The sequence below is a fragment of the Salmo salar genome, chromosome ssa24, assembly GCF_905237065.1.
Source record: "Salmo salar chromosome ssa24, Ssal_v3.1, whole genome shotgun sequence".
Lineage (NCBI taxonomy): Eukaryota > Metazoa > Chordata > Actinopteri > Salmoniformes > Salmonidae > Salmo > Salmo salar.
The window spans coordinates 35,867,501-35,881,977 of NC_059465.1; the positions used below are offsets into that span (position 1 = coordinate 35,867,501).

At 43.5% G+C, this 14,477-nt stretch overlaps 2 protein-coding genes across 7 annotated transcripts in view; one reads left to right on the forward strand and one right to left on the reverse strand.

The window, feature by feature from the left end:
* Positions 1–5,733, forward strand: part of rtkna (rhotekin a) — a 119,302-nt gene extending 113,569 nt beyond the window's left edge. For all 6 annotated transcript variants that reach the window (XM_014172451.2, XM_014172448.2, XM_014172447.2 and 3 more), the window contains exons 11-12: positions 1–58; positions 3,468–5,733. The exon at positions 1–58 is cut by the window's left edge and continues 47 nt beyond it. In XM_014172451.2, coding sequence (XP_014027926.2) covers positions 1–58; positions 3,468–4,078 — 669 coding nt within the window. In that variant the 3' untranslated portion in view covers positions 4,079–5,733. The remainder of the gene's footprint in view (positions 59–3,467) is intronic.
* On the reverse strand, positions 5,570–12,767 carry LOC106585808 (acyl-coenzyme A thioesterase MBLAC2). Its single transcript, XM_014172455.2, has 2 exons — positions 11,968–12,767; positions 5,570–8,128 (listed from the first exon to the last, which is right to left on the reverse strand). The coding sequence occupies exons 1-2, from the start codon at positions 12,407–12,409 to the stop codon at positions 7,740–7,742; spliced, it is 831 nt and encodes a 276-aa protein (XP_014027930.1). The 5' UTR covers positions 12,410–12,767; the 3' UTR covers positions 5,570–7,739.
* Positions 12,768–14,477: the final 1,710 nt, after the last annotated feature.

A 14,477-nucleotide genomic window follows, 5' to 3' on the forward strand; every position in this document is an offset into this window, starting at 1 on the left:
TCGCCCCGGAAAGCAACCCTGGTCACATCGAAACAGGGTTCTCTTTACCACGAAATGGGTAAGACAGCGACCCAAATTGTCCAAAATACTTTTTATATTATTCAGTAATATGTTGTTGGACACTTAGACTTGAGTTTCTTTACGCTTTTATTTATTTGTAATAAATCTAGAACATATAGTAATTTGTTAGTTAGTTTATAAGTTTAGGGTTACAAAAATTATAGCTTAATAATAGGTTACAAAAGCAAATAAATGAAATATATACTGAACAAAAATATATAAACGCAACATGCAACAATTTCAATGATTTTACTCAGTTACAGTTCATATAAGGAAATCAGTCAATAGAAATAAATAAATGAGGCACTAATCTATAGATTTCACATGACTGGGCAGGGGCGCAGCCATGGGTGGGCCTGGGAGTGCATAGGCCCACCCACTTGGGAGCCAGGCCCAGCCAATAAAATAAAAAAATCCCTACAAAATGGCTTTATTACAGACAGAAATACTCCTCAATTTCATCAGCTGTCCGGGTGGCTGGTCTCAGACGATCCCGCAGGTAAAGAAGCCGGATGTGGAGGTCCTGGGCTGGTGTGGTTACACGTGGTCTGCAGTTGTGAGACCAGTTGGACGTACTGCCAAATTCTCTAAAACAACCTTGGAGGCGGCTTAACAGAAATTAACATTAAATTCTCTGTCAACAGCTCTGGTGGACATTCCTGCAGTCAGCATGTCAATTGCACACTCCTTCAAAACTGTGTCATTGTGTTGTGGGACAAAACTGCACATTTTAGAGTGGCCTTTTATTGTCCTCAGCACCAGGTGCATCTGTGTAATGATCATGCTGTTTTTTATTTATTTTTTAATCAGCATAATCAGCTACTTAATATGCCACATCTGTCAGGTGGATGGATTATTATTATCTTGCTCACTACCAGGGATGTAAACATGTGTGGGCAAAATCTTAGAGAAATACGCTTTTTGTGCTTATGGAACATTTCTGGGATTTTTATTTCAGCTCATGAAACATGGGACCAACACTTTAAATTTAGTTCAGAATATTTCCAAAGGATGATAGTCCCCTTAACTGCATGCGTGTTTCTGACTGTTCTAACAGTGGCGGTACATATGCATGAGCTCTCCCTCAGACTCTACTCTGAGCTGCCTGCTACCGCACTAGCACACCAACCAACCTCTACAGTGAGGAAAAAAGTATTTGATCCCCTGCTGATTTTGTACGTTTGCCCACTGACAAAGAAATGATCAGTCTATAATTTTAATGGTAGGTTTATTTGAACAGTGAGAGACAGAATAACAACAAAACAATCCAGAAAAAAGCATGTAAAAAATGTTATAAAATGATTTGCATTTTAAAGAGGGAAATAAGTATTTGACCCCTCTGCAAAATATGACTTAGTACTTGGTGGCAAAACCCTTGTTGGCAATCACAGAGGTCAGATGTTTCTTGTAGTTGGCCACCAGATTTTGTCCCACTCCTCTTTGCAGATCTTCTCCAAGTCATTAAGGTTTCGAGGCTGACGTTTGGCAACTCGAACCTTCAGCTCCCTCCACAGATTTTCTATGGGATTAAGGTCTGGAGACTGGCTAGGCCACTCCAGGACCTTAATGTGCTTCTTCTTGAGCCACTCCTTTGTTGCCTTGGCCGTGTGTTTTGGGTCATTGTCATGCTGGAATACCCATCGACGACCCATTTTCAATGCCCTGGCTGAGGGAAGGAGGTTTTCACCCAAGATTAGACGGTACATGGCCCCGTCCATCGTCCCTTTGATGCGGTGAAGTTGTCCTGTCCCCTTAGCAGTAAAACACCCCAAAAGCATAATGTTTCCACCTCCATGTTTGAAGGTGGGGATGGTGTTCTTGGGGTCATAGGCGGCATTCCTCCTCCTCCAAACACGGCGAGTTGAGTTGATGCCAAAGAGCTCAATTTTGTTCTCATCTGACCACAACACTTTCACCCAGTTGTCCTCTGAATCATTCAGATATACATGCCCGTCTGAAGTTTGCCAATGAACATGTGCTTTCTTGAGCAGGGGGACCTTGCGGGCGCTGCAGGATTTCAGTCCTTCACGGCGTAGTGTGCTACCAATTGTTTTCTTGGTGACTATGGTCCCAGCTGCCTTGAGATCATTGACAAGATCCTCCCATGTAGTTCTGGGCTGATTCCTCCGTTCTCATGATCATTGCAACTCCATGAGGTGAGATCTTGCATGGAGCCCCAGGCCGAGGGAGATTGACAGTTCTTTTGCGTTTCTTCCATTTGCGAATAATCGCACCAACTTTTGTCACCTTCTCACCAAGCTGTTTGGCGATGGTCTTGTAGCCCATTCCAGCCTTGTGTAGGTCTACAATCTTGTCCCTGACATCCTTGGAGAGCTCTTTGGTTTTGGCCATGGTGGAGAGTTAGGAATCTGATTGATTGACTGCTTCTGTGGACAGGTGTCTTTTATACAGGTAACAAACTGAGATTAGGAGCACTCCCTTTAAGAGTGTGCTCCTAATCTCAGCTCGTTACCTGTATAAAAGACACCTGGGAGCCAGAAATCTTTCTGATTGAGAGGGGGTCAAATACTTATTTCCCTCATTAAATTGCAAATCAATTTATAACATTTTTGACATGCGTTTTTCTGGATTTCTTTGTTGTTCTGTCATTGTTCTCATTGTTCAAATAAACCTACCATTAAAAGTATAGACTGATCATTTCTTTGTCAGTGGGCAAACGTACAAAATCAGCAGGGGATCAAATACTTTTTCCCCTCACTGTATGCATGGATGGATGTAAGTGTTCTATTCTGACGTGCTGACTCACTCTCTCTCTCTCTCTCTCTCTCTCTCTCTCTCTCTCTCTCTCTCTCTCCCTTTATCTCTCTCTCTCTCATTGTGTGTCTCTCAATCCTTCCTTTTTGGCTATCACCTTCCCTGCCTCTCTCCCTTGTTCCTGTGCTCAAATTACATTTCCCCCCTTTTTTCCACCATTATCATTCTATTCCCATCATTATTTTTACACGCCAATGGAATTCTAATATTCATACATTCAAAATTAACTCATTTTTACTGTGTTATGCACATCAATTTATTCCCCAAATCATGTATCACAACTTTATTTCACCTTGCCCATCAATGCACATAACACCTGCCCACCACCACCCCTCCTCACCCACTCCCCCTGGACCCTAGCCCCCCTCACCATCCCATCCTGTGAGGGTATCTTGCTGCAGGATAATGCTGTGTCTGCTGAGATTCGTGCTCTGCTCTCCTCCTATTACAACGACAGGTGAAGTACCAGTGGGGTCCACTCACACACTGCAGTATTGAACCTGACTCCACCCCCCCCCTTCAAATAGCATCACCAAGTCTAGGTCTACCCTCTCTGAACTGTATTCCACTGTCTCAACGTTATTAGCAATGTCTGTGCCACCACAGTAATGACTTTCCTCTGTTCCTCCTAGTTATTGACACCTCTGATGACATCAGCACGGTGACGGACATCCTGGCACGGCGGATGCAGGAGCTGGAGCTGAGGAGCCAGCTGGGGACCTCTCCTCCCTGGATGTCCCTGTTCGAGGAGTCTCCTGGTTGCCCCCACACCCACAACCGCCTCCCCCACAGCCCCCTACGCTGCCCCCAGCCCGGCCTGCTCTCCTCAGAAGCCAGCCTGACCTCGGACAGCGACAGCCCCTGCAGCACCAGCCCTTGCTCCCGCCACAGTGGCTGGGCAGAGCCCCTCTCCCTCTCCTCCCCCTCCTCACACTTCCGCCCCCGCACCCTCTCCCTGGACGCCAAGCTCAGCACCCTCAGGGGCAGGGGGTATGGAGGGGTGTTACAGTGCTCCTGTCAGCCCCCCTCCTCCTCCTCCCTTGCCCCCATCCCAGCCCAACGCGTCCCCCAAGCCACCCTGTCCTGCTCCAGCTCTACCTCCAGTAACAGCTCCAGCGAGGGCAGCCACAGCCCTGAGTTGTCAGACGGCACCCCTTTCTCACGCCCCTCTTCGACCCGTCAAAGCCTCAGGAACTTGAGGGCTAAACTGGATCCCCGGAATTGGCTCCAGAGCCAGGTATAACCCAGCTCAGAACCCACTCATCTAAACCACAGAGCCAGGTATAACCCAGCTCAGACCCCACTCATCTAAACCACAGATGCAGGTATAACCCAGCTCAGACCCCACTCATCTAAACCACAGAGCCAGGTATAACCCAGCTCAGACCCCACTCATCTAAACCACAGAGCCAGGTATAACCCAGCTCAGACCCCACTCATCTAAACCACAGATGCAGGTATAACCCAGCTCAGACCCCACTCATCTAAACCACAGAGCCAGGTATAACCCAGCTCAGACCCCGAGATCCCCCAAGGTCCTGGTAAGAACTGACAGGAAGGAAGACCCCACTTCCTCTCTGATGAAAGGGCCTTGGTATTAACTGGAATGACTTCAGTCTAATGACAGGAGAATTGTGAATTGTCAGTGTATGGGAATGTTTAGTGTCTGAATGCGGTCATAGGGTTGTTGGTGTAACTTGTGATCTATTCAAATGGCTAGACCCACTGTCACCTGTAATAGCAATTACATCCTGCCAGAAAAGTCCTCTGAAACTACTAATACACTGATTTGCTTATTGCATGATTATGCTCGACGTCAAGGAATGTGTTGTTTCAGATCTTTAAACTGCTCAGAAAGTGAATGAATTTTGAAAGCTCAACTTAATGCAACTGTGCTCCCATTTAATTTACTGTGCTACTTGTTACTACTGTAATAAAACCAGGGTCACTTCCTCTGCTGGGTTTCCAGAACTTCCCCTACATTCATTAACACATTCTATGCCTAATACACATCAACCAATATGAGTTCACCAGGACATTCTGTTAAGAAACTGAGTGCAATTATTTGTACCAATGTATGGAGTAATTATAATGACTTGAAGGAAGCCAAAGGTAATGTACTACATAATCACGAGAAGCCATATTAACTCCTGTGTTACACTGCCTCATTGAAGTAGCGTGTGCAAATGTACTGACTTTGAAGAGCGTAGAACCTGGGAATGTGCATACATGGGTGAAGAGTTTTGGAATCCCACAACTCTGACCTCTTTGTTGATTAATAGCTTAGTTTGTGGTACTACAGTCATAACGGTCTCAGAATTCTGCTGCAATACCATATGAAACATTGTAATCGATCAAGTATGCAATGCAGGAAATATTGATCTCTAGAAAATATTGGGTTGTGTTTTTTTGTCTTAAGATAGTGTAGTCTTTCACCTAATGCCAAGTAGCTGATTGTATTGATGTGGTAGGTGTGTCCCTGGTCTGTGCAGTAAAGCCTAACAATCCCTGTGCTTCTAATTGACTTTCTAACATGCTACTGTGTCCCTCGGGCTCACAGCTGGCTCACTCCTTTTTACTCAGAGTAAAACAACTCTACATGTTTCAAAGTGGCATTTGTTACTGTAAAGGTTTTTTTATAAGTTAACAAAACTCTTCTTTTTCTTATACATTATACATGATTGATTTTGTTATAAATACAGCTATATTGATTTATTTTAACAGATTGCATATCTATAACTGTGTCTAATAGATAACATTGAATGTTAACCTTGCAAGACTGTCTTGTGTTAGCAGACTGTCTGCATGCACGTCATCCTGGGGGAGAAAGCAATAAGAACTCTGTCATGTTTTAAATACTGGATTAACATAACAATAAATGATTTATCCATTCAGAAACAGCCTTGGATTATTTATTCTGTCATATCTCTCCTTTTAGTGGAAGTTATATACATCGTATAATCCCAGTAGAAATGGCACGAGGATTAAGTCCATCCACTAACTCTAAATCAAACATCACCCTCGGATCAAACACCATGTGCTTTTTGTCAATGTTGACAAACTCTGTCAGTTGACCAAAAACTTATGTCAACATAGTCCCATTCTATTTACAGAGCATGTCCACACACTTTATTCCAAATAAATAATAAAACGGGTGCATGCCAAAGTAGTTTTTTTATATAGTTTAGAGACTGAATTAATATTTCATCCATTTAAAGTTGAAGTCTGAATGTACTCCAAGAGCCATTGACCTCGTTATCACGAACATTCTCTGCACACGGAATTCAAGGCTGCGTCGCGATTATCCACCCGTTTCCCAGTGTGCACTTCCACACATTAACAGTCATGGATTTAAAATAATTGTGGATTGGTAAAATCATTTGTTAGACAGTTTCCACCATTGTTAAATCTATGATGTGAAGTGTAAAAGTGCACACTTTGGGAAAGGGGTAAAGAATTGGGAAGCAGCCAAACTGTCACATGAATCTTTCAATGGGAATTTGTGCTTGTTGAAAATGCCCTTTTCACAGTGTTGAAAGTAAAAGACCACACAATAAAAACTAGACAGTCAGAATAAAAAAATACAAATAAATGAATGTATTTTGTTGTTTGAGTCACTCAGATAGCATAAACCATGGCAAAATGTGTAGAATTGCAAGAACTTTATTATCTTTGAGAACTAACAAATACTTAGAGGATCTCCTGTTGGCCCCAGTGACTAAATGTAGCTGTTCTAAAGCAGTTCCTGCAATTCTACACATTTTGCAATGAGGCTGACTTTTCTTCTTTTTTTTAAGAAAATGTCCTACAATTCTACACATTTTGCCATGGTTAATGCTATCTGAGTGACTCAAACAACAAAATCCATTCATTTATTTATATTTTTTTTATTCTCCCTAACGGTCTAGCTTTTATTTCAGTGATTGTTAGTTCTCAAAGATAATCCTATTTATAAATATATAGGCCCATTATCTTTTCTACATACTTTATATCTGGTTTTAGCCAATTAAATTAAATCAAGTTTTATTGGTCACATACACATATTTATCAGATGTTATTGCGGGTGTAGAGAAAATGCTTGTGTTCCTAGCTCTAACAGTGCAGTAGTATCTAAAAACAATACACACAAATCTAAAAGTAGAATAATGGAATTAATAAATATATAAATATTAGATAACACTGACAAAAATCCACCCCGAAAATTTTTTTTTTGTTTTTATTCATAGGCGGACCGGAAAAAAACTTAGGTGGCCCGCCCAAGACTAGTGTTAGAAAATATATAGGTTTCCTCCACCAGCTGGCTGTCTCCCTCCGTCTTAGCCTGGGGACAAGGTTAGAAAAGATACTGATGAGTCATGCCCTCTGTCTGTCTGTGTCTGTCTGTGTAGGTGTTGTGCTGTCACATTGTGTCCCCTAAGGGAACTATGTTATTCATCTCCAGTCCAAGCGGGCCTCCCTAAGGTTTCTTAAATATGTTTTAGCCCAGCGATAGCACACCTGATTCAATTACTCAACTAATGATCAAGAGCTTGAGTTGTTGTGGGGACTCCCGAGGTACTGGGGTTAAGAAACACTGCCATATGAGAGGCTGTCTCATGGGAAAGAGCATTCCAACGATCACACAACTTAATATTTATCTTATTACATAATAAACAAGGTTTATTTTCCAGTCTTTAATGAATCCTGTAATAATGGGAATCTCAATATTCTGTCAATCATTGCCTGATGTAATTCAATGGGGGCATTTTGATGAATCATTTAAAATAACATACATTGGATCACATCAGTTTATAATAGACAGTACAAGGAAATCCTGTTAATTGAGGGGGTGAATTATCTTCCTCACATCCCCCAGTCTAACTCTGCAAAAGATTCAACCTGGGGGTGCCAGCCTCTTCATGTGGCTAGCAGATGCCACGTGTGTTGGACGCCCGTAGCACCAATCCGGCCAAGGTCCTCCAGGCAAACGTGGAGAAGCGTGCCGGGCAGGTGCCGGCTCTGTCGATGTACCCCGAAGCGATGTGGTGGAGCCGTTTCGCACCAAACGTGTGATAGTGTCCCGGCATTACCTGGTCCACCTGCTCACTATCCACCAGCCCCACCAGGCGCTCACAGCTACTGACGTAGTCGCTGACCCGGCTGGTGGGCAGCCAGTCGATCATGGCTCCGTCATAGACCACGTCCCCGCTGAACAGCATCTTGTTGTCCCCGTCGTGCAGGCAGATGCTGCCCCGGGAGTGGCCAGGCATGTGTAGTACCTTCAGCTGCCTGTCGCCTAGGTTGATGACATCACCTGAGGGAGGGAGAGCAAGGAGAGGGAGAGAGAGAGAGAGCCATGAGAGAGAGAGAGAGAGAGAGAAAGAGAGAGAGCAAGGAGAGAGAGAGACAGAAAAAAATGGACTCATTGAGCAATAAGATATTCCAACTGCATTGCAGCACTGACACAGCAGAAGTGTATTGACTGGTGCACAAATTACACAGGGATAGGACGCTAGGTGGGGAGAGTTTGCTCCAACTTTGTCAAGTGTGCAGCAATGAGTGAAAATGAAACACAAGACGGGTCAAAAGACCTGCTATGATGAAGAATATGGATCAGGAGTGTGTGTGTTAGACGTCTTCATGGGTCCAAATTCCAAAATGGACCTGGAGCTTCCCCATCCAGACCTGATATGCATCTGTTTTTTTAAATATAGAGATCGTGCCAAACGGACCTGAGGACAACTAGAGCCGTTCCGTACACACCTGGTCGGATCCAGATGCGGTCCTTCTCCTTTAACTTTTAATTCTGTCATTTTAATTCCATCTTCCATTGATTAACGTAGATATCTTCAAACCTTTGCCACACACAGAGCGAGGCTCTACGGCTGTAGCCTATTTAAGCAATAAGGCCCAAGCAGGTGTGGTATATGGCCAATATACCACGGCTAAGGGCTGTTCTTATGGACACAGCGCTTAGCCGTGGTATATTGGCCATATATCACAAAGCCTCAAGGTGACTTATTGCTATTATAAACTGGTTACCAACGTCATTAGAGCAGTACAAATAAATGTTTTGTCATACCCGTGGTATACAAATCAAATAAAATTTATTTTTATATAGCCCTTCGTACATCAGCTGATATTCTCAAAGTGCTGTACAGAAACCCAGCCTAAAACCCCAAACAGCAAGCAAAGCATGTGAAAGAAGCACGGTGGCTAGGAAAAACTCCCTAGGAAAAACTCCCTAGAAAGGCCAAAAACCTAGGAAGAAACCTAGAGAGGAACCAGGCTATGAGGGGTGGCCAGTCCTCTTCTGGCTGTGCAGGGTAGATATTATAACAGAACATGGTCAAAATGTTAAAATGTTCATAAATGACCAGCATGGTCAAATAATAATAATCATAGTAGTTGTCGAGGGTGCAACAAGCACGTCCGGTGAACAGGTCAGGGTTCCATAGCCGCAGCCCATGGCTGTTAGCCAAATCAGCATTCAGGGCTCGAACCACCGAGTTTATAATGCCGCTTTGATGACTCATGATTGGCCAACAACAAGCTCCACACGCCACGCTCTACTCTTGTATTTATTACGGATCTTTTCCTGGGGTCCAGCAACATTAAGGCAGTTATATACAAAATATTACATGACATTACATTTCATAACACTTTTCACAACACATTAAGTGTGTGCCCTCAGGCCACTACTCTACTACCACATACAATACATGACCAAATGTATTTGGACACCTGCTCGTCGAACATCTCATTCCAAAATCTTAATCATTAATTTGGAGTTAGTCCCCTCTTTGCTGCTATAACAGCCACCACTCTTCAAGGAAGGCTTTCCACTAGATGTCACATTGCTGTGGGGACTTGCTTCCATTCAGCCACAAGAGCATAAGTGAGGTCAGGCACTGATGTTGAGCGATTAGGCCTGGCTCACAGTCGGCGTTCCAATTCATCCCAAAGGTGTTCGATGGGGTTGAGGTCAGGGCTCTGTGCAGGCCAGACAAGTTCTCCCACACCGATCTCAACCAACCATTTCTGTACGGACCTCGCTTTGTGCACGGGGGCATTGTCATGCTGAAATAGGAAAGGGCCTTCCCCTAACTGTTGCCACAAAGTTGCAAGCACAGAATCGTCTAGAATGTCATTGTATGCTGTAGCGTTAAGATTTCCCTTCACTGGAACTACGGGCCTAGCCCGAAACATGAAAAACAGCCCCAGTCTATTATTCCTCCTCCACCAAACTTTACAGTTGGCACTATGAATTCGGGCAGGTATGTTCTCCTGGCATCCGCCAAACCTAGATTCATCCGTCAGACTGCAAGATGGGGAAGCGTGTTTCATCACTCCAGAGAACGCGTTTTCACTGCTCCAGAGTCCAATGGCGGCGAGCTTTACACCACTACAGCCAATGCTTGGCATTGCGCATGGTAATCTTATCCTTGTGTGCAACCGAGGACAGACTATTTTTTACGCGTGCTGCACGCTTCAGCAGTCAGTAGTCCCGTTCTGTGAGCTTGTGTGGCCTACCACCTCGCGTCTGAGATGTTGTTGCTCCTAGACGTTTCCACTTCACAATAACAACACTTACAGTTGACCGGGACAGCTCTAGTAGGGCAGAAATTTGACAAACTTGTTGGAAAGTTGGCATCCTACGACAGTGCCACGTTGAAAGTCACTGAGCTCTTCAGTAAGGCCATTCTACTGCCAATGTTTGTCTATAGAGATTGCATGGCTGTGTGCTCAATTTTATACACCGGTCAGCAATGGGTGTGGCTGAAATAGCCAAATCCACTATTGAAGTGGTGTCCATACACTGTTGTATATATAGTGTATCTACAATGCAAAATCCATGTGCACGTGTGTAGAGTGTGTGTGTTATCATGTGTGTGTCTGTGCCTGTGTGAAAAACAAGAGCAGCAGCATAAATTAGAAAATGTAGGCTCTCTCTCTCTCTTTCTCTCTCTACCGCAGCAGTCACATTTGGATCTGTACGGGCCCTTCCGGACAAGTCAGTTCAAATTACACATACCTGAGACCAGTGACAATCATATCAGATCTGACACAGACAAGTGACATTTTTTTTCATTCTGGATCCGGACCCGCTCAGGTCCTGGATCGGGTCTCGGGTATAGGGGGATCAATGAAGACCTAGAGGTGTGTGTGTGTGTCTTCATAAAAAGAAGATCACTTGTGGTCTGATCTCTGTGGATGTGATTGAAAATGAGGACGTTCTTCCTGTCAGGCTCTGTAGTAATTCAGTATGTCTGGGTCTAGGCTGCTGTACTTTCCTGGCTGAAATAAAAACCATTACATTTTAGTCATTTAGCAGACGCTCTTATCCAGAGCGACTTACAGTAGTGAATGCATACATTTCATTTCATACATTTTGTTTTTTCTGTGCTGGCCCCCCGTGGGAATCGAACCCACAACCCTGGCGTTGCAAACACCATGCTCTACCAAGTGAGCTACAGGGAAGGCTAACCATAACCATCAAAGTTATGGGCTGAGTATGAAAATAGCATCTCTGCAGAAACAGGCAGACTGCAGAATAACAACCACTAATGCTATTTGTGAGCCACTGTCATTCACACATTAAAGCCATGACCTTAAATAATCCCTCCTATGGGACCCATTGTAAGCAACAACATTGTACAGTTCATGTAACCGAGTCAAACTGATGTAGGGAGTGAAACGTCATCTTAAGAATGTGCCGTCAGAGACTCAACAATAGGCCTTTTTGAAGCGCTGACTTCTATTGAGAGAGTATGATGGAGATTGATTATACAGTTACAAAACTGTATAAAATAGGGGTGCATCATGGTTGATGTGAGGCTGTGTGTGTATGCGTGTTGTTGCATGTGTGCGCGCTTGCATGCGCACCTGTGCGTGAGAGATGGGAGGTCAGTGTTGGTGCCCTGCCAAGTCTACTCTGCAGTATAGATTTCCCTATGGGATGCAGCTTAATGTGAAAGCGGATTCCAGTGCAATGTCGATTTTCTGTAACAAGGGGCAAATCCACATCCTTTAAGGACTGTGTAATTACATTCATATTGACCATATCCTTCTCTCAAATCCATATCATACATTAGAGACAGCACAGCAAATGGTCTTTCAGATTACTGGTAACAATCATGGTTTGGTTATTACCTTCTTGTAGTATGTGTGTTGGTTGTACAGCCTTGACTCTGTATTCTCTGGCCCTCCATCCTGGCCAGGGAGCCTGGACTATCTCTCTGTCGGACAGCCACGTGACGGTCTCGAAGTTGTCTCCGTTGGCCAGTGCATCGACCTCTGCACTGTGGACTCCCACCTGTTCGAACTGATGCAGACCACCTGAGTGGTCGAAGTGGGCGTGGGTGGCGATCGCCAAAATGGGGTTCTTTCGCTGCGGGTCGTCTCCAAGCAGACCTTTGGTGTTAATGTAATCTGGTAAACTCCTCAACCCCAAGCCTGTGTCTATCACTACATCTTGGTGAGATCCTCGAAGGAGCCAAATATTTGCTCTGTTTGACGATTCAAAAAACTTCTCCTGGATCCAGTACAGACCTTCTCCGATGGATTTGTGCGCGTACCAGTCCGTTGCAGACATCCCAGTTCATGCACTTGGCGTAATAATCAAATATGTTAAGCGGTCAATTTTGTTGCTGCACACAGGTACTATAATATCACTCTATTTACGAAAAAAAAAATGGTGGTCGCCGGATACACCCTTGTTCAGCATGTTGACCGAACGAATATAATGTGAAACCAAACACTAATTGTCAGCAAAGAACACACCCACCATGTCGTCAGATAAACCATGCTGTTGACTGCATCGCTACAAAGTATCAGTAGTGTGCGGCGGAGAACGGTTTCCATCCAATTAACCCTGCTCTACACTCCGCCCACGAACCGCGATTGACCAACCAGAGCTTACCGTAACCAGCCACTCAGACCTCGGACACTTGTCGCAAAAAATCCTCTATGGCCTGCATATGCAGTCCAAACACTTAAAACACACACCCTCGCCCACTTACCCTCGCCTTATGCCCTTGGGGGAATCCCCGTCGCCATCTTGGGAGGCGGTCCAAATGATTAGCCAAGCAAGGGAAGTTTGCAACGTAAGCCCCACAGCCCTAGTATGTAGTCCAAACACTTAAAAGACGCACACTATCCCCTCAGTACATTTTTTTATTTTTTTTTTTATTAACAACAAATCAATACAGAAAGGACATGTGTATTATCAATAAAACCGTTCCAATAAGGCATGACATAAGGTATAGATACAACATCCTGCTGAAACAAGGTTCGTATCGCTCTGTTGTTGAATGGACCGAAAGAGAAACAAATCTTTCCTACTGATGAGTCAACAGGGTCAACGGAAGGTAGGTTCTGAGGGTCAGGTCTTGACACGTTCCTGAATAATAAAGAAATACCTGAGGGAATGGCATCTACAATTGCAAAATCTTTAGGTATTACCAGGACCTTGTAAAATGATTTAAAAAAAACTCTGCATTTACCAGTTGGCTCACCAGTAGGATATTATTTACCAGTTGGCTCACCAATAGGATATTATTTACCAGTTGGCTCACCAATAGGATATTATTTACCAGTTGGCTCAGCAATAGGATATTATTTACTAGTTGGCTCACCAATAGGATATTATTTACCAGTTGGCTCACCAATAGGATATTATTTACCAGTTGGCTCACCAATAGGATATTATTTACCAGTTGGCTCACCAATAGGATATTATTTACCAGTTGGCTCTCCAATAGGATATTATTTCGGAACCAATATTCTAAAAACAAAAAAGTATTTTTATACAATATATCCCGATTATTCCCGAATAATATCTGTGTGGATAAAAATTATGCTTATAAATTAAGGACCATGACAAGAAAACCTGCCAATGAAAAGCAGAGTTTCACTGGAACTTTGTCAATATTATAATTGCAAACCAACATGAAGTTAAGGCCACCAAAAGTAGAGAAGACATGATGAGGAATAAAATTCCACATTGAAGTGTGTCTTCTTAGGAATTGTTTTATCCAATTGATCATAAAGGTATTATTTAAGGTAGTAAAGTTCAGAAAATTCAGCCCACCATACTCATACGTGTTTTCCTAATGTACTTTTCTTAGAGGATGTACAATCGTCGCAAATGTAATTATGGGGAGTTTCAGGCCCCGGAGTGAACATAATTGTACACTCGCAAAACCGACTAAAAACGAGGGCTGAGCGGCTTCTGTTGCAAACTTCCCTTGCTTGGCTAATCATTTGGACGGCCCTCCTTGGGATGAGGGTTTGTCTTTTAAGTGTTTGGACCGTAGCCTCGTTTTTTAGTCCGCTTTGCGAGTGTACAATTATGTTCACTGCGGGGCCTGAAACTCCCCATAATTCAATTCGCAATGATTGTACATCCGTTAAGACAAGTAATCGAAAACTTAAAAACAACATTAATTGAGAAGTAACCATACACGTGTAAGTAAAAAACAAATGCAAATAAGTTAGAAATTGTGCTACTAATGCACAGGACGGCACAAACACGTCTCGTTAAAAGTAAATATGTTTTTGTTTGGTTATCTTTTGGAAATTGTAGAAACAAAACATTTTCCTTCTTCAGAAGTTCCAGCTAGGCAGGCTAACGTTAGTTAGCTAATTAATCTGCTAGCTAT